At 37.0% G+C, this 20037-nt stretch overlaps 3 protein-coding genes across 6 annotated transcripts; all 3 read left to right on the forward strand.

The window, feature by feature from the left end:
- Positions 1 to 722: 722 nt before the first annotated feature.
- smpd5 (sphingomyelin phosphodiesterase 5) lies at positions 723 to 10303 on the forward strand. 3 transcript variants are annotated; one of them, XM_067601715.1, is made up of 10 exons: positions 723 to 967; positions 5657 to 5798; positions 7384 to 7938; positions 8026 to 8582; positions 8721 to 8796; positions 8917 to 9057; positions 9175 to 9264; positions 9355 to 9418; positions 9538 to 9697; positions 9933 to 10303. In XM_067601715.1, the coding sequence occupies exons 3-10, from the start codon at positions 7467 to 7469 to the stop codon at positions 10038 to 10040; spliced, it is 1668 nt and encodes a 555-aa protein (XP_067457816.1). In that variant the 5' UTR covers positions 723 to 967; positions 5657 to 5798; positions 7384 to 7466; the 3' UTR covers positions 10041 to 10303. The 3 variants fall into 3 exon arrangements, with proteins under 3 accessions (XP_067457816.1, XP_067457814.1, XP_067457815.1); XM_067601713.1 differs by having other exon boundaries at positions 725 to 967; positions 7384 to 8582; XM_067601714.1 differs by lacking the exon at positions 723 to 967 and adding an exon at positions 979 to 1058 and having other exon boundaries at positions 7384 to 8582.
- Positions 10304 to 11009: 706 nt separating this feature from the next.
- On the forward strand, positions 11010 to 14326 carry malsu1 (mitochondrial assembly of ribosomal large subunit 1). The gene is made up of 4 exons (XM_067601722.1): positions 11010 to 11399; positions 12259 to 12434; positions 12532 to 12613; positions 13980 to 14326. Exons 1-4 carry the CDS (start codon positions 11099 to 11101, stop codon positions 14135 to 14137), a joined length of 717 nt encoding a protein of 238 aa, XP_067457823.1. The 5' UTR covers positions 11010 to 11098; the 3' UTR covers positions 14138 to 14326.
- A 742-nt stretch (positions 14327 to 15068) lies between these two features.
- Positions 15069 to 19986, forward strand: LOC137191544 (peptide YY-like). 2 transcript variants are annotated; one of them, XM_067601724.1, is made up of 3 exons: positions 15069 to 19280; positions 19378 to 19467; positions 19848 to 19986. In XM_067601724.1, exons 1-3 carry the CDS (start codon positions 19117 to 19119, stop codon positions 19870 to 19872), a joined length of 279 nt encoding a protein of 92 aa, XP_067457825.1. In that variant the 5' UTR covers positions 15069 to 19116; the 3' UTR covers positions 19873 to 19986. The 2 variants fall into 2 exon arrangements, with proteins under 2 accessions (XP_067457825.1, XP_067457824.1); XM_067601723.1 differs by having other exon boundaries at positions 15069 to 18910; positions 19098 to 19280; positions 19378 to 19986.
- The last annotated feature ends 51 nt before the right edge of the window (positions 19987 to 20037 follow it).

The raw sequence follows: 20037 nt of genomic DNA on the forward strand, positions 1-20037 counted from the left end.
CTCAAGTAAAGTACAAGTACCTCAAAACTGTACTTAAGTACAGTACTTGAGTAAATGTACTTAGTTACTTTCCACCACTGGAAACTAGGCTATTATGGACCTTTATTTAGAAAAAATGCAGTTAAAGTTGAGTTATAATTAAGGTTGGAGTAATATCAATTTAAAACTTAAAGTAATATCATTTGCAGGACTAAAGCTATAATCAGGAGTTTATTATGGGCATTCCCATTCTCTCACTACAATATTTAAACTGAAATTATTCTAAACTCATTAATTCATTCTGAAGGAACATTGTTAAGTTCAGGCTAAACATGCTGGACTATTGCCTGCTCCACAGTGTACTTTCTGCAGTTTCTGTAAGGGATTTCTTAATATCAGAAAATGCCTTTAGGTTAATACTTGTCATGTGGGATAAAATGTTCTTGGCAAGCACGCAGAAGATAATAATTACAAAACAGAAACAAAAAAATATGTACGTCATTTGCAACTATGGTAATGTAGTATAGGTTAGCCGCACAATAAATTGTCCAGTAATTTTAATTAATCAATCAATCAATACCAAAAGTATAGGAATGGGTATAACACGTGTCTTTTTAAATAATGTGGCTCGATTTTTATGCATATTGCCCTCTTGTGTTAATTTGGTAAAAAGGTTCCTATAAGTAATATTCAGGTGGGAAATTATGAATCATCATCTTACTAGCCAACAGCCTCAGGTAAGGTCACATGACAGGAGGACTCGAAACCATGACAACGCCATTAGGGCGTGGCTTAATAATACCACTAAGATATATCTATGAGAACAGCGTGGGTTAATGTTAATTGAAGTATTTCACTTATCCGGCTACAGGAAACTGTGGGTTTGAACATGTGACAGCCTTAAAGATAAGAGCAACGGTTGGAAATGCTTTAGTAGGGAGTTGCTGCATAGGTTCATGAGTCCGTCTGCTCCCGGTCTCCTGCCAAGGTAAGAACCAGCTGGGCTGCCACTTTAGCTGAGTGTTAAGCTAGCTGACGAAAACGGACAGGTGACAGTTTTGACTTCTGATAACTGAAATGTACGTAGAATATGTAAGGCATGTATAAAGTATGAGAACTTAATAATTGGTGTGTGCATCGTACAGCAACGTAATGTCGTCGTGTACATCAGACTTCCTTACGATTTCCAAGTCTGTCTTGAGTCGTTTATGGAGTGAAAATTGTTAGCTTAGCATACCTGCATACGGGCGGTGACAGTGTCGTTGGTGAAACTCACTCAACTTACCTGTATGAGTATCAGCTTAGCAAACAGAAACTCACAAAAAGCTCGCATCGCAAGACTATTCTAAGACTACTTGACGGTTGAAGTGACGTTATTTAGTTTTGAATGAGGCGCATGCATGTATAATCGGGGTGGTGGGGTTTGCACCTTCCTTATATTGAGTCAGAGACCAAAGTCTACAGTAGAGTAAACCTTTGTGTGCAACATGTTAACGTTAAAGGGCAAATCCACCCAAAATCAACAAGAGTTTACATTATGAATAGTGATTTAGGACTGTAAAATCCATCCAGACAAACACTGACAGCAGTCTCAGTGCTGAAAATCAATATATCAGGTCTACAATTTATGTCATCGTGTGATACATTTTGTATATATAATATTTTAGAAATGTTTAAATGAAAATTCAGCTGTATAACAGTGTGAAGATTGTTTATGGAATAATCTGGGGTGGGTTTTTAGATGATTGATGGAGAGGAAAGAAGAAAAAACAAAGTTCTGATACACAAATCTGTTTTCAGTTTTTGGACTTTTTCTCTGATCTTTAATTTTCAGTGTAATATTGGATCATTTGAACATTTATTGAAATTAAACCATGTGAGAAGTTTAAAGGGAAAATTTGCTATTTGGTGGAGCTATTAATAACTCATAGGCATCTGAAATGTGACCCTGACTACACACTGCTTTTTGTAAGTTGTCAAAAAGCGTTGTGTAGTACTTTTGTAAATGTACTTAGTTACTTTCCACCACTAGAAACTAGGCTATAATGGACCTTCATTTAGAAAAAATGCTGTTCTAATTGATTAGTAATGAGTCTAAAGTTGGAGTAATATCAATTTAAAACTTAAAGTAATATCACTCGAGGGACTAAAGCTATAATCAGGAGTTTGTTATGGGCCTTCCCATTCTCTCACTACAATATTTAAACTGAAATTATTGTAAACTCATTCATTAATTCTGAAGGAACATTGTTAAGTTCAGGCTACACATGCTGGACTATTGCCTGCTCCACAATGTACTTTTTGCAGTATTATTATCATGTAAGGGATTTCTTAATATCAGAAAATGCCTGTAGGTTAATACTTGTCATCTGGAATTAAATGTTCTTTGCAAGCATGCAGAAGATGACACTTATTTACAAAACAGAAACAAAAAACACGAACGTCATTTGCAGCTATGGTAATGTAGTATAGGTTACCCGCACAATAAATTGTCTAGTAACTTTAATTAATCAAGCAATCGATACAAAAAGTATAGGGATGGGTTGTTTTTTTTTTTTTTTTTTGGATGATATTGCTCAATCTTCATCCATATTGCCTTAATTTCATAAAAAGGATCCCATGAGTAATATTCAGGTGGGAAATTATGAGTCAGAGTACATCTTACTAGCCAACAGCCTCAGGTAAGGTCAGGTGTCAAACGAGCTCGAAATCATGACAATGCCATTAGGGTGCAGCTTAATAATGCCACTAAGATGGGTCAGAAACTCATAGAAAGCTCGCATCGCAAGACTGTTGTAAGACTACTTGACGGTTGAAGTGATATTATCTTGTTTTGAATTGGGTGTATTCATGTATGATTGGGGTGGTGGGGTTTGTACCTTCCCTATGTTGATTTAAATAAACAAAAACAAAAAACATCCCTGTTTTGAAAAAAAACAAAAAAACCTCCCTATTTTTTTAAAACAAACAAACAAACAAACAAAAAAGACTTCACAATTTTGAAAAAAACAACACTTCCCTATTTTGAAAAACAAACAAATCTTCCCTATTTTGATAAGCAAACAAACAATCAAATAAACAAACAAATAAAAACATCCCTATTTTGAGTAAGTGTGCAAAGTCTGCAGTGGGCATGAACCTTTGAATGTGAGACGTTAACGTTAAAGGGCAAATCCACATTAAATCAACAAGAGTTTACATTATGAAAAGTGATATAGGAGTGTAAAATCCATCCGGACAAACACTGACAGCACTCTCTGTGCTGAAAATCAAAATATCAGGTCTACAATTTATGTCATTGTGTGATTATATTTGAGAAATGTATGTATGGAATAATTTGGGGTGGGTTTTTACTTAATCCCCCCCTTTGACATTAGACTGTATATCTGTAAATACATATAAAGGTGTGGCGATCTTGTTCATTGTAGTCTCACATTGCCAGTGGTTAGCAACACTGTGCAGATGGTGACAGCTGGATTAGGCTGTTTACACCATGTTTTTCTCTTTGCGTCTTCTAAAAGTGATCGTGATGCATTGCATAAGAGTGCAGTAAGCTATTCTGATCTCATCTGACTGCATCTGACTCTATTCCAGTCATGTCAGTACATCTTTCAGTTGCCTCGTGTCTTCCAATAAATGAATAACAATTCAGTAAATTTTTATCCGGGTCAATGACAAATAAGCCTTTTTAAAAAAATTTTTTTTTTTAATAAAACGTTAAAAATGTACAGAATACATTTATTTGATGTTGGAAGAGTGTGTTTAAACAAGTCTTAATGGTTGCACAACATTTACAGGGTTTTAGTTCAGTTTTAGACTATATTTGCAATTTCACCAGACGAAAAATGTCAGGTGGTGCAACCAAAAGTTTTTTGAAGAAAAAAAAAACACACTTCCTTCTTTTTTTTTTTAAGTAATTTTTTTTTAGCAAGTATACCTGAGAGTGTCTACTCTGCCTAAAACATTACTATTTTGTAGTTGAGCTGGGCATTAAAAGTAATTTATGGATTCTTTATTGTAAGGGGCGGGTATTTTGGTTTTCCAACATCCAACTTTAGATTTAAATGTATTACCTTTCTTTCCTTTTTTTATATTACATTACATTTTTCATTTAGCAGACGCTTTTATCCAAAGCGACATACATATGAGACTGATACAACACAAGCAAGGATCTAGTCAGGAGACAACAACACCAGTAAGTGCCATAAAGCTTAAGTTTGGGCCCAATAGGACGTAGATGCCAACAGGCAGTGCAACAAGGCAATGATTAGAGTACATAGAGTGCATAGAAGCATGTTTTTTTTGTTTTTGTTTTTTGTCTCCCTACAGTTCATCAAGTGCAGAGGTGTTCGTGAAAAAGCTTGGTCTTTAGTCTTTTCTTAAAGATTGAGAGGGACTCTGCAGATCCACCACCGGGGAACCACTGAGGAGAAGAGTCTAGCTTGTGACTTAGGGCCCTGTTGTGGTACCAGGCGCCTTTTGTTGGTAGAGCATGGTGGGTGGGAGGAGCGTAGACCTGAATGAGGGAGTTCACGTAGGCAGGAGCTATTTTATCTGCCACGTTCTGGATATGGTTTAAGTGTACATGCAGGGAGGCCTGCCAGTAAGGAGTTGCAGTAGTCGTGATATTACGAGAGCCTATACCAGGAGTTACCAGGAGTTGTGCTGCATGCTCAGGCAGGTGGGGTCTGATCTTCCTGATGATATACAGGGCGAATCAACACGATCAAGCGACTGAGGCCACATGAATCTTGAAAGGTTAGTTGGTCATCAATCATGACTACCAAGTTTCAGGCAGACTTTGTGGGCATGAGTTGGGTTGATTTGAGCTGGATGCTGATGTTTTGTTGTATGGAAGGACTGGCTGGCATGAAAAGAAGCTCGGTCTTAGAGAGGCTAAGCTGAAGGTGGCGTTCTTTCATCCATACTGATATATCGGCAAGGCATGAAGAGATACTAGCGGGGACTGTGTGGTCTTCCAGTGGGAATGACAGGAAGAGCTGTATGAATGCAGTTGCGCCACCCTGACATTTCAGATATGCAGATTTCCGGACAAAGTTGTTTTTAATATTCCAAACAATTTAAGAACAATTAAACTATTAAACTTTATTTATTTGAAATATATGTTATATTAATTCATATTTTAAATTACATATTTAATACATTTCATATAGTGTTAACTTGCTCGGACGGTTGTGCCACCTGACATTTTGAGGGTTTGAGATTGAAAAACGTAAAATATATATAATTTATATGATAAACTGGAAATATGTTCAAATTAAATAGGTTTCATAGAATAAAATGATGCTTATTATGAATCATTTAAAATTATTTAAAACCAAAGTAGTGCCCTCGGACACAAAAATCTGCATGTCATGTCATTGACCCATCTATGTATTTATTTGTTACATTTTTTTTATGAAGTCAGGAAAGCAACATTTAGTAAGTCAAGCCTGATTTAGCCATATACATAAAAGGCTCTTCTCAGTCCCAGTCTCTTCCACACAGTGAGGCAAGCAGCTTATTAATTAAACAATTAACTGTTATGGGATCGGTACTTGGTATCGGCCAATAACCAAAGCCCAGGTATCAGTATTGGGACTGAAAAAGTTGGACCGGTGCAGCCCTAACTACTATCACTGTTAAAATATGATGTAATTATTTTTTTATATTTCAGGTGCTAATTGGGCAGAATCAGAAACAGAAGAGTGTGGTTGGATCATAAAGACAGCACAAAGAAAACTCCAGAAGGACCTGCTGCTTGTGCTCATCTGCCTCTACAACATGGCTGAGAAAGATAGAAAGCCTCTTCTTCTCTGGTAGACATGACCGTATCCAAACACACATCAAATCTGGCAAGATTACGCCATACACAAATTGGAAATAAACACTAATAAAAGATATGATGTGATATATTTTGTGTGGGTATGATTTTATGCATACAGGAAAAAGCCTGCATACATTTGCTTATTCATATACAAGTATGTTAACTGGACAGCCAACTTTATTGAAGTCATAAAGCATTCAAGGTCACTCAAACTGATTTTATATGCAAACAGAAAGGGTCTGGAATAAGACATCTAACATGACATGTTATTTTAACCAATATTTAGTCCAAACTGGGGCATTATAGCTTCAGTCAGTACAAGAAATAATCAATTATGGTAAGCCCACTGATGTCTGCTTGTTAAGCATATGGGATGTACTGTATGGCCCACATCATGGATCATAAGATACAGCATCATGAGTGAGTTTGTTATGGACCTAGCCAGATTGAATTGTTATTTAGTATCGCTAGACTATTAAAAGACAAGGTTACTTAATGGTTTAAGTGACGTTATCTTCTTTTGAATGGGGCACATGCATATATAATCAGGGTGGTGGGGTTTGCAACCTCCCTATTTTGAGTCAGAGCCCAGTGTCTGCAATCAGGGTGAATCTTTGAATGTGACATGTTAACATTAAAGGGCAAATCCACGTTAAATCAACAAGAGTTTACATTATGAAAAGTGATTTAGGACTGTAAAATTCATCCAGACAAACACTGACAGCACTCTCAGTGCTGAAAATCAATATATCAGGTCTAGAATTTATGTCATCGTGTGACATATTTTGTAGGTATTATATTTGAGAAATGTTTCAATAAAAATTCAGCTGTATGACAGTTTGAAGATTATTTATGGATTAATTTGGGGTGGGTTTTTACTTAATCCAGTTCTTTTAAACCAAGACTTTTCTGTTTGCTGCTGCCTTTTTTAAATCAAATTTGAGGCTTTTGATTAATATCTTATGCTGCACAATAACTTAACTCTCCTGTTTCATGTCTTATTCTATTTTAGCCTATTTTTATTTCCAAATTACACTTTTTAATTGCGTTAAAATGTCTTTTTATATTGGCTTGTGTTGCTTTTACATTCTGTCTTGATGCCTTTATGTTTTAGGCTATGTAAAGCAAATTGCCTTGTTGAAATGTGCTATACAAATAAACTGGCCTTGCCTTAAAACGCCCATTGACATTAGACTATACAGCTAATCTCTAAATACACATAAAGGTGTGGTGATCTTGTTCATTGTAGTCTCACATCACCAGAGGTTAGCAACACTGTGCAGATGGTGACAGCTGGATTAGGGTGTTTACGTCATGTTTTTCTCTTTGCCTCTTTTAAAAGTGATCATGATGCATTGCATAAGCGTGCAGTAAGCTAGTCTGATCTCCCCTCTGTATCTGACTGTATTCCAGTTATGTCAGTACATCTTTCAATTGCTTCATATTTTCCACAACTGCATGTGTGGTCATGAAGAAAAAGGGGAGCAAGTTACTCTTGAGAGCCCAGATTGTAAATGTATATATGGATTGTAAGAAGTGAGCCACATCATAACACTGATTTCCTTCTCCTGTCTTAGTGTCCAGTGGAGCCTATGATGGAGCGCACAGGAATGCGGCTAGAACGGAAAGTCCTGCATTTTGTTTAGATAAGGGGAAGAGCATGGCCCTGCGCGAGTCTCCATTTCCTAATTGCTTTGTCGCAGGCATCCATGCTGTGGGATGGGCATTGATTCTGCCTTGTTTCTTGTTTCTTGATCGTCTTATTGCGGTGTGCAAGTCCACCACCCTGGAGCAAACCCAGCGACTGGAGCAGGAATGCTACCTCTACCCCCTACAAGTCTTCTTTGGCTCCATCATCTTCTTCATTCTTTTTCTTGCTACAGCCCCCTTGGCCTTCCTAGGCTTTCTGCTCTGGGCACCGCTTCAGGCCTGCCGCAGACCCTTCTGCTACCACCGAGAGACACTATCCCCACCAGAGAGGGAGATGCACAGGGGCTTTGAGCTGGAAGGAAAGGCATCATTTGGCTTTGCATCAGCCAACCTATGTCTTTTGCCCGACAGCCTGGCTCGCTTCAATAACCTTGGACAGACACAGCACAGGGCGACTGCTATTGGCCAGTGCATTGTGCAAGGTGTGGTTCGACCCCATATTCGCATATTTGTTGACTCCCCCAGCAGCTGTGGTACTCTCAGTCCCTCTAACAGCATACTCCCGACAGGTAACTCATCTACATATGGGGCCACAGATAGACAGGCGCAGCCCCTAAGTCACCATTCAGAGAGAGACTCAGCTGAAGGACATGGTCCAATCCCAAGTACCAATAGTCATGTGGTTTGTGTGCCCTGTGATGATACAAAAGAGCCCTCTACAGAATCACCGTCCACCCTCAACTCCAATCCGAACCAGCAGGGCCAAATGAGCCACCGAAGTGCTCCCCGAGCTTTGCTCTCCCAGGGTCTCCGCCAGCAAGACGACATACCCTGGGAAGTGTCGTCGTTGTTTCCAGCCAATGTTGACATACTGTGCCTAGAGGAGGTGTTTGATAAGAGGGCTGCACAGAAACTCGTCAATGCACTAAGACCTGTGTATGGACACATACTTTATGATGTTGGTGTGTATGCCTGCCAGCCACCATGCAGCTGTTCCTCTTTCAAGTTCTTCAACAGTGGCCTGTTCCTTGCTAGCCGATTCCCAGTGCTGGAAGCCCAGTACCACTGCTTTCCAAATGGCCGAGGGGAAGACGCACTGGCTGCCAAGGGCCTCCTTTCTGTTAAGGTGCCTTGTTTTATATCATGTATAAAGCACTTGTCCTTTTTGTGTTGCAGAAATCATATAATTAGTCATTGTTACGTAATACTATTAACACTTATAATATAATATAATATAATATAATTATTTTTTTTTATATTTCAGGTGCTAATTGGGCAGAATCAGAAACAGAAGAATGTGGTTGGCTACTTTAACTGTACACACCTTCATGCACCAGAGGGCAAGTTATAATCCTTTTCTGATATCTTCTGTTTAGATTAACTCAAAATTTGGCAGTTTCCTTTAAGGAATCAAACATAAGCCAGGTCTGTGATAGCTAGTCTGTGTCGTCTTAAAACAGGTGAAGGGGAAATTCGCTGTGAGCAGTTGAACATGGTAACCAAGTGGATGGGCGATTTTCAAGCTGCCAACAGACTACCTGATGAGGATGTTGTTTTTGATGTGCTCTGTGGAGATTTCAACTTTGACAACTGCTCACCTGGTGTGTGTTTATCTCATATAATTTTCTTTTTTTCCCCTGTTAATATTTTCATGAAAGCAATTTCACTAAAAGTTTCTATAGTGTGTATATAAACACCGGTTTTCTTGTTTTTTCCAGATGACTCTCTAGAACAGAATCACTGTCTGTTTCAGGAGTACAGAGACCCTTGCAGGGCAGGGCCTGGAAAAGAGAAACCCTGGGTCACTGGTGCGTACCATTTCAACCCATTAAACTACAGTACATACTACATACTTTTCTGACAAAACATCATGTTTTTCTTAATGCCTCTTCTAAAAGGTACTCTGCTGGAGCAGCCTACATTGTATGAAGATGATGTAAACAGACCAGAACATCTCCAAAGGTACACGCACTTCCGATTTTGTTAAGCCATTTTCCCTCTGAAAACAACTAAAGTGATATAAAAGGAACTCCTCAGTTTGCTCACTAACACTGATTTTTCTTTTCTATGTGTCTGTGTAGAACTTTGGAGAGAGAGGAGCTGAGAAAGCATTATATCTCCCCTCCTGTTCGCAAAGACGGCTCCCCATTTGTTTACCCTGATGCTGGCCAGCCATGGATTGGACGACGGATTGACTATATCTTGTTCCGTGAAAGCTCCATTTCAAAACACTGTCGAACAGTACGTGGCTCCACTTGTGTTTACTTTTTCCTCTCCCCAATTCTCTCCTGTCTTCTCCAATGCCACTTGTCTGCTTGAAGTAATAGGTGCTTTGTGATGCCACAAATAATTCAAGTGCCATTAATTTCATGTATGTCATTTGCATGATAGAGCAATTTCTCACATTAAGTTATTCCCTGTTAAAAAGGCATAAAGCATCATGAAAACCACACTCTCTCTCCTTGTCTCCTCATAGGAAATTGAAGAGGTGTCGTTCATAACCCAGCTGGCTTGCCTTACGGACCATGTCCCTGTGGGCTTGAAACTGAATGTAATGATGGAAAGTGGCCATACTGATGAATGAGGACTAATGTGAACAAGGTGTTGTGTTCAGACAAAGGGAACAAAATGTACAAAGATGCACATTGCTCTACAGGCACAACAATGATTTGTTTACATGTTTTAATTTGTGATTTCAATGACAATGCACAGACCAGAATAACTCAGGTAGCATTAATATGGACTTATTGATATTTCATAATGTAAACAATTTTATACATTGAGGCTTTTTAAGGCCAGGGGTAGTGATTTTGTATGACAATATATTTTTGGAATTTTTCATTCTGAATTTTTCCTATAGAAATAAACAGAATGAGTTCTGTATAATGTCTCTTGTTTAATTTGCCATAAATTATAAGGCTGCCTGCTGATACAGTGATACACACTTGGCATGCAGAAAATGTATACATATTATATGTATTATATGTATACATACATATAATGTATATGTATAAATTGTATATAATTATACTTCAAGGACAAGAAAGACAGTTCACAAAGCAGAATGAACAAGCATAACTAGAAAACTTTAGCCTTGTTTCAGACCCCTAACTTTTGGCCCATATCTATTTTTTCAGCAATTCAAAGAAATGAATAATGAGGTGCAGTGAAACAGTAGGAGAGTCATGTTATCAGGTTAAGAAAACTTGAGGTATATGAAATATCCTGAGGTTTTATTATTACCTGTTATAAAACATGCAAGACTGAATATTCCTAAAACTGATTGAGGTTTTGTTTTACAGATTTAAAACAACATCACCAGGCAAAAGAAAACATCTGAATCACAATTAAGCAATGTTATAACCCAAGATGGGGAAATATACAGTTTATTGAATAATATCTAGAATATCCACCTGTCAAAGCTTGAGGCATACAGATCGTGTATAAAGGCTTGAGATCAATACCCCTTTTTCGGTCAGTAGAGGGTGCACTTCAAGTATTTCAGGTAAGGCCCAACAACCAACGAAGAAGTCGTACGAACTAATCAAAATGCAGGGACTGGAGTCGCTTCCTGTTTTTAGCCCTTCATACACTCGTGGATGGCATTGACTGGGATATTGTGGTATTGTTTAGGTTACAATCATGAGTATTCTTAATCGCTTTAAACCACTAGTATCACCGGTATGTAAAAGAGTATTAGTGGAACAAACGGGTGTTTTCAGAAGAGTCTGTTCGGTCCCTAAAGCTGAGCGTCACAGCTTGTGTTTGTCTCGGTATTATAGAGCAGATTTAGCCTCATGTCAAGTATCTACTTATTACCTTGACAGTAAGAGATGGTATTCAGAACTGCATAGTGAAAGTAGCAATTCAAAGAAGAGAAGTGGCGTCAATGAAGAGGAAACACCTGAAAATGAGAGTGACGTCAGTGCCCACCTGAACCAAAGTGAGTAGGTATTCATGTTCAAAGCTGAAATGATTAGTCGATTAATAGATTGACTCACTCATTGATTAGTCAATGCCAAAGAATTGATGGTTCCAACTTGTTTTTTGTGAGGATACGTACCTTTTCCCTGTCTTACATCATAGGAAATTAAAATAGGGGTGAAAAAATAAACTAATTGATTAGTCAATTGACAGGAAATTGATCTACTACCGACTTTGTTAATTGATGAAGTAATTTTTTAAAGAAAAAAAGTACATTTTCTGACATCAGCTTTGCTGTTTTTCCTCATCATTTATGCAAATAAACTGAACATCTTTAGGATTAGGACTGTTGGTCAGATGAAACCAGATATCTGAAGGAAAGGCAAGTTTATTTGTATGGCATCTGTCAACAACAAGGCAATTCAAAGTGCTTTACATAGAACATAAAGGGCATTAAGACAGAATATAAAAGCAACACAAGTAAAGACATTTAAAAACAATTTTTAAAAAGTGCTAAAAAGGAATAAGACAGATAAAACAGGAGAATAAAAGTTACAGTGCAGTGTAAAATAATAACCAATCATCTTTGGCTTTGAGATACTGATGGACATTTTCACTGTTTTCTGACATTATATTTACAAAGCAAACTGAGAAATATTCAGCAGATTAATTGATAATGAAAATAATTGTTGGTTGCAGCCCTAAATTTGAGTTTTTGACTATTTGGAAGACAAAACTACCAATTTGAAGACATCTGCTTGGGCTCTGGAAAATTGTTAGAGCTACAACTGACAATTGTTTTCATTAATGATTAATTCAGCAGTTTGTTGCTTTGAATAGTGCAAGGCCAAATGTTTCTGCTTCCTTCTTTTCTGCAGGATCCTCTGAGACTTTCACTCTGGATGTGCTGGTGTCTCTGCTGCATCAGGAAAATGCAGTGGACATCTGTGTGATTAAAGTACCAGAGCAGATCAAATATACAGAGTACTTTGTTGTTGTCAGCGGTGTATCGCCAAGACATCTCCGTGCAATGGCTCTTTATGCCATCAAAGTGGTAATTGATCTTCATTTTCTCTGTGTCAGACTGATGTTTACAGCTGCAACATGTGTTGTTGTTTTTAAAACTTATACAAAGGATGCTTTTCTTCCAGTACAAATTTCTGAAGACGAATCATGATCCACATGTCAAGATTGAAGGAAAGGATGCAGAGGACTGGATGTGCATTGACTTTGGTATGTAAAGTCTTTAGATCCTGTCCAATTTAGACAGCTGGTGATGTAAACAGGTGTTTATTTTTTGTGATGAATTATTTATTGAAATAAAACAAAACTAGATCACCAAGCATATAGGGAACTCCACTTAGGGAACAGGAATGAAAAAAGGGGCAGTTATTTCTGGGCTGATAGTGACTCAAACAAATATAGTACAGATTCACATACAGAGAGGTACTGATAAACATGGGCATTCAGCTACAATATACTGTATAGTAAGTTAATTTTATATTATTCAATATCAATATATCAAAAACTCCCTGTACATTAGGAATCAAATCTATCTATCCCACAGATATGACCCATTACTTCCCTTGAGGTGTAACATCTACACACAAAAAGCCCCAAATAAAATAAAAACAATGAGTCAATGTAAACGTACAAATAAACAAAACACCCCGACACAAGCAGAAGACAACCACAAAAACGAGATAACACACAATATATGCTAATTAAAGATATACACATATAAAAATACACATACATGTACGTGGCCCATAGTACTAAATAGACTAAATAGAAAGGGTTACGTAAGACGAAATGAGATCAAGGCAAGGCTAATGGTTAGGTTTAGTTAATCTCCTGGATTATTTCAATAGCTTTAGAGCAGTTGATCACAGTATCAACTGTGGCTCCATTGATTCTGGCAGTGGACCTTTCAAGCAGACAAACATTGGTAAAAATGGTAAGCCAGGTTCTCTTTATAATAATAGTGGGTTCAAACCAATTTTGTTATAATGGTTTTCTTAGCAGCTGTTGAGGCAGCTAATATTATTCGTTTCTCCTGAAAAGATAACAAAATGTTTGGGTTATACCCAGTAAGATAAAGAGCAGGACAGCTGGGACTTTATCAATGACAGTTCCAGCAATCTTACTGATATATTCCCAAAAAGGTTTAAAAGTAGAGCAATACCAGAACATATGTAAGTAGTCTCCTCTATGAGAGCCAGAACATTTGGTACACAAGTCACTGTCAACCAGTTTTAATCTAAATCTGCACTCCAGCGTAAAGTAAAATTTGTGCACAAACTTTGAGTGAATTATCTGATGAGTGAGATTTTTACATGAGGAAAAAACTGTGTTCCAGACTATTGGCCAATTCTAATCAAGGTTTAAACTGAACTTTTGCTTAACTTTTTCTTACTGGGAGTGGTATGGTGTCACAAAAGGAATGTTTGTTATAAACTGAAGCTACCAGTTTAGTACCAGTTTAAGGGTGTTGGGGTAGGAGCGCATCCCAAGGTACTCCATGTGTTTTAAGTGCTGTCTGAAGCTGAAATTAGTGTTTATAATTACAGTTAGGAGTGTCTCTCTGTCTTTGTCTCAGGGAATATGGTGGTTCACTTCATGCTGCCAGAGACCAGAGAACTGTATGAACTGGAGAAACTGTGGACTCTCCGCTCCTTTGATGAACAGCTGAAGAGCATCCCTGCCGAGATGCTACCAGAAGACTTCATATATGATCGTGAAGTCACAAAAGACTAGTCATCTAAGTAGTACTTCACCACCAGACTTGTAACTATGGAGGCTTGTCATTTTTGGAAGCATCCCTTTTATGTCCTTGTGCGTAGAACCACAGCCACCTTCAGTTACCTTTGGTAAAACCCAACAACACATTTTTGTTGGGGATTGAATGACTTAATTGGATCGGGGAAATAAAAAATCCAGATTTCATTACTTGGATTTCTTTTCATGTCTTATATAAAAGCTACACTCTCAGGATCACAGACCCATCATATAAATAATAAATCATAAGTCATTCTTTTTCATTTATATTGGCCATTTGAGGGCATAACAAGTTACCTGTAAAATATAGTTATAGTTTTTTTGTTTGAGTGATTTTTGAGTCTACTGAAGAAAATGTGTGTATGTGTGAATTTTTTTCATGGTTTAAAATAAAATGATATTTTAACAAAAATGATAGCTGTCTTAAAATTAATTTTCAATTTTTTTGTTGGTATTGTTACTTAACCACGTTATCTGTGAGTAAAATAAATATTTGCTTTGGCAGGATTAAGTTTAGCTGTGTAAGGACATGTTAATATGTTAATTATGTTAACAACTGGTTCACAAAGCATTGTGAGCACAATTTCTATCTGTAATACAAATTTTATTAGAACCTATTTAAGTATTACAGTATTTAATTTTCTTTTGAATTAATTTTTGCCTTTAAATAAGTGACCAGTGTTGCTTATGGACATGCACACTTGGCAGCTGTAAAGACGTTTAGAACAAATTCTGTTGTAGATTTATGAGAATCTATAATTAGGATTGCTGTTGTCTCTTCAAGCTGCTAGTCACAGATTGCTGAGTTAGATACTTTTTTAACACTTGAACCAACCAGTAGGTGAAAAGTATTCAAATCCTAAAGTAGTTAGAAATACCCCACTGTAAAACGACCTTTTAAGAAGTAGAAGTCTTGCCTTCAGTTCAGTTCAGCAGTAAAATGTAAATAAGCATCAGTAGTACTCATTGTGAAGAATAATCCCTTTCAGAGTGTTAAAATGACCGATATCTTCCTGTGTATTTTAAGGTAGATAGTTTGGGTTGTATAAGTCTGACTAATACTGTTGGGTTATGTAATTATTTTTTATATTATTTTGCATGTAAAATCTCATTCTGCAAAGTAAGTAGTAACGAGAGCTGTCAGATACTGTAAATGTAAAACACAATATTTACCTCTAAATCTGTTTTGGAGCTATAGAAATATTCAAGAAAAGTACCAGAACCTCAAAATTGTACTAAAAGAAATTACTACAGGAGGTGAACTTTGTCACTTACCTATGGACCCCAATTCACTGAGCAGTTGTCTGCAATGAGCAAGTTTCAGGAGCATTTTTCCCAAAGAAGTATTATGTGGAGTTACCAAAACAAGCTATTCCGGCTGATGTTTTAAACCAAATAAAAGCACGCAGATTGCTTCCTCCAGGTAAAGAGAAGTTGTTGGCCAAACTATTAAATTTGACATGCATTCACTTGGCACTTACATGCACCAAAGATTGCTTCGTGAATTGGCAAAATAAAGGTCGGTTGGTCAGGACTTGTTGAACAGAACTTCTACAGTCTGCACCTCTGAAGGCTCATTTAAGTAACTAGCATTTAGAATAGTAAGCTTCTCTAAAAAGCTAGTGTATGTTTCAATAACACCGTGAAAGTGGTGGGTGAACTTTATGATTATCTTCAATCACTGATTTCTACAAATAATTGAAATACACTAATAAATTATCATTTTAGAATTGAGTCATTTTTAACGAGCACCAGTCCTTGAAATTTTCTTGAAGATTAAAACTGCAGTTTTTTTCGTAACCTGCAGACAAAAGTATTTTTCTCAGAGCCTGAAGGCAGATCCAAACAGAGAAACAGATACTATGACTGCACGCACAGACATAGACACATTATATTTTATCCTCCACGACACTTGCTTAGCAAGTGACCATTCCGTTTCATTTACTTGCTGTAAGTCATGCTGGATTAGAACATTAACTAAATGTAGAAATGTAATGAGGCAGTAGATGCCTGCACAGAGCCAGACAGGACCTGGTGTGTGAATGTTTTTGTGCCATGTGGTCGTGTTGTTTATTCTCACTCAGTTTGAAAATGAATGATGACTCACACTAATGTTCAGCAACACTGATGGAAACACTGAGAGTCTCAACAGCTTCACATACAAAGTTTAGCCTGAATAAACAAAGTTCTAAATAAAGAATGAATTTAACTAAAGACAGACTGTTACATAAATATTTTAATTTCACTATTTACACGCTATTTAGAGATAATGGTGACATGCATGAGATTGTACAATACCAAATAATGCAATCCTTAAGTCTCAGACCTTTTCTGTCCCAATTATCAAAATGACTCTAAAGGGAAAATTGAAATAAGTGAAAGAAAAAGTTCTGTGCTTGACTCAAAAGTGGTCACTGTGGCTAATGTTCTCATTAACTGCACAGTCATTTTAACCAACTGTCGTGCAGCCGTTAATGGCTATCGTGTTAATGTACGCTATGATGGAGGAGACAGTGAAGAAAGACGATATTAGTTCGCTTATGGAAACAGCAGTAACAGGGTCTTGCAAAATTGATTTATAATTGGAAATAAGGTGCACAAAGTGGCACAAAATTGATAATTTCATTACTCTAGTTTGGACTGACGTTATTAAAAATAAGAGTACATAGGCCACAGTATAAACTTATGTTTGTGCATGACAAACATACTATACTTTATGTTGCACAGAGAAAGGAGCAAATTAATCGGTAGCTGTTCATGACTCCCTGGTAAGCAAGTGACTGAGAATAAATCACTTATCACCCACAACTTCAGCTTCAATCATCTACTTAACGCCGACTGTCTTCTTTTAGTGTTCTAGTTTTGTATTTGCGTATGAAAACAAGCCTAAAGTAAAATAAGTGAGCATTTAAGTTCCTTGATATAAATCTGTGTCCTGCAGCCAGGCTGGTACTTTGCTGCAGCCGTTGAGGGTATTTATGAGACTTCCAGAAAGCACAAACTGTATCAGACATGACTGCTAAAGGACTCTGAAATTTATCACCTGACCCTCATCTGAGAGCAATGCTCTGTTCTGGCTGATGTGACTGAGTCATTTACTGAATATTTTAATCAGGCATTTAAGATTGGCCATTTTCCATACAGCACATCCATCATTTCAGAAATGTAAATAATGGAGAGTTCTTTATCAAGTAAAACACCAGTGACTCTAACAGTTTAGTATATTTCCATTTTTATTACATTGCTCTTCAAATTTGTATCAACCTGTTCTGTTATAATTTAACAGGAAAGTTTGGGAATTACACTTTCTGCAAGTTAAAACAAGTCACTCTGGCATACAACAAACATCCAGATATTGTGTATAGGCTATAACATGAGGCTGAAGGTTTTAAGTTCATACATTTCCTGCAGAAAGACTTTGCCATAGCTCTGGAATAGACTTCTCATATGACTGTCATAGGAAACAAGAGCACCGATCAACTGTCAAATTTCAGTAGAGTGCTCTTCAAAGAAAATAGTTGCCATTAAAGTCGTCTTACCATTTAAGGGCTGAAAGCTTTTTGTGCCCTCTATCAACTGGAATTGAAAATGTATGGGTTTGTGCGATTTACTGCCCTTCCTTGAATGATTTGGTGTAATTTGGAACTACAGCATGTGCACTGGTTTTGGCCAAAATGGTTTAGTTGTCTTGAGACTTCATGTTAGTCAGTAGTGTTACACATGTAGCTCTAATGCCACTGTGCCACATACATGTGGATTAGACACATGATGTAGATGAAATACATTATAAATCTTAAAGTAAGGCAAAGCTAAAGGGGTTACATTCAAACATTTATTCATGAGTTTGAATATGAGATGTTTGAAGACCTTTTTATTGCATTATATAAGGTACTAATACACTAAAAAAAAAACCTCTTTACCATTCTATATAACTAACAGTTGGATTATACACTTCAGATTCTGTATACATTATTAATGAATGTTTTTCTGTTTCTTGATGCAAAGTCCCTCTGAATTACTCTATAAACCAAAACATAATTTTTCCAAACATCTGGGGCATCCTGTCATATTTCATCTTAATGTGAGAACAAACAGGCCATCATCAGCCATTTCAAGTTACGCATCGTCTGTTTTATTGAGACTTGTCATGCTGTCGTGTCTCTTCAGTGGACTCATTAAATTAGTAAAAGTTTTTGACTATCTGAAACGTGCTGTGATCAAATATACTCTTTTCTACCCTTCAAACTTTTAAGACTACCTTCCTGTATTAAGGAGAAAATAACTGCACTGCAAATTGACATGAATCAATTATGTGGGTCTGTGTGAGTTCATGTTAATTAAACTCAACACTTGCTGCTAAGGAACCAATAATGTTGTAAAAACACAAATTGTGGTGATGTAATTCAAGAATATTTCAATCTTTAAAGCACATGAATCTAATGCTATGAAATAACATAACCTGTGACACTTTTACCTGGTATTTAATGGTAATCAGCATGGTATCAGTTTCATTTGATACCTTCCTTGTTTTGTTACATTTTCAATAATATCTCCATTTGTTTCACTGCCTTGTGCTCAGGGATTATCAAACTAATGAAGCAGTAGATATTTCTCAGGAGAACTCTGAAAGTGAATGAAATGACCCTCCCTCCCCACCAGACACACACTGTATAAAACTCAGGCAATGTTGGGAATCTGACAGAGGTGCTTTGAACAACGTGGAAATCCAACTACAGCAAGGTGTTATATTAAGTAAGCAATATTTTATTTCTCACTTTTTAAATGAAAGTCAATGAGTAATGTTGAATCTGATAGCTTTTATGATCTATGGGAGTATCGGTCAAATATGATGCTTGTATTTCATTTTTTTTGCATAACACATTGTTGGATAATTACTTTTTATTATGCAGTTTTGCTATTAATTTTCCTTGTGATCCAGGATTCACTCCAGCGCTGTGATGTCGCTGAGTATTCTGGCGCTCTGCCTGCTGGCTTGTGTTCACTCTGGCATGAATGCATACCCAGCCAAGCCTGCCAGTCCCCGGGAAGGCGCGCCACCTGAGGAGCTTGCCAAATACTATTCTGCACTAAGACACTACATCAACCTCATTACAAGACAGAGGTTTGTTCTTGATTTTCTACAAAATTGGGTTGAAGAATTTTTGTAAGTTCATGCAAAGAGGTACTGACATATTACTTGACTCTTTTTCAATGTGCAGGTATGGGAAAAGAGCCAGTCCAGATACTGTATTTTCAGACGTGTTGGTGAGGGAGAGCACAGAGAGTATTCCAGGATCCAACTATGTCAGGTATGTGCTGCAATATTACAATTTTAAGCTGCTTTTAATACATTTTCTGGAGCTCTTTTCTACATTGATGTCCCCTAGATATTTTGTAGTCTATGCCAATGGTATACAATATACTGTACAGCATGATAAAATATGTACACTGAGATAACAGAAACGTATAAACACCTGTAGAATCTAACACAATCTGAAAAAGACATTAATGTCCAGATTTTGATCACAAAAATGATGATGTGTTGATTCGAGTTTGTAGACAGAAGTGGTATAATTGATTGGACTGCATTATAGTGAGATAAAATAATATTCAGTCTTCCTCGTGTATGTATATTTGGGCAGGCAAACATTCGAAACACCTTATACACTCCAACTTTCTTATGTTGTAGGTATGATGAGCTGCCGATGTGGTGATGCCGCTGGAGCTGTCATTACCAGGCTGACTTTACCACAAAGCTGCTGCCATGTGTGTTACTACTGACTTGAAATGAACCTGTGTTGCATGGAATAAAATATTGTGCCATTCAAGTGCTTTTGTTCTGTTATGTTAAACAGTGGTACACTGAAACATTGTTTTTG

The sequence above is a fragment of the Thunnus thynnus genome, chromosome 10 (genome assembly GCF_963924715.1).
Source record: "Thunnus thynnus chromosome 10, fThuThy2.1, whole genome shotgun sequence".
NCBI classification, from domain to species: Eukaryota; Metazoa; Chordata; class Actinopteri; order Scombriformes; family Scombridae; genus Thunnus; species Thunnus thynnus.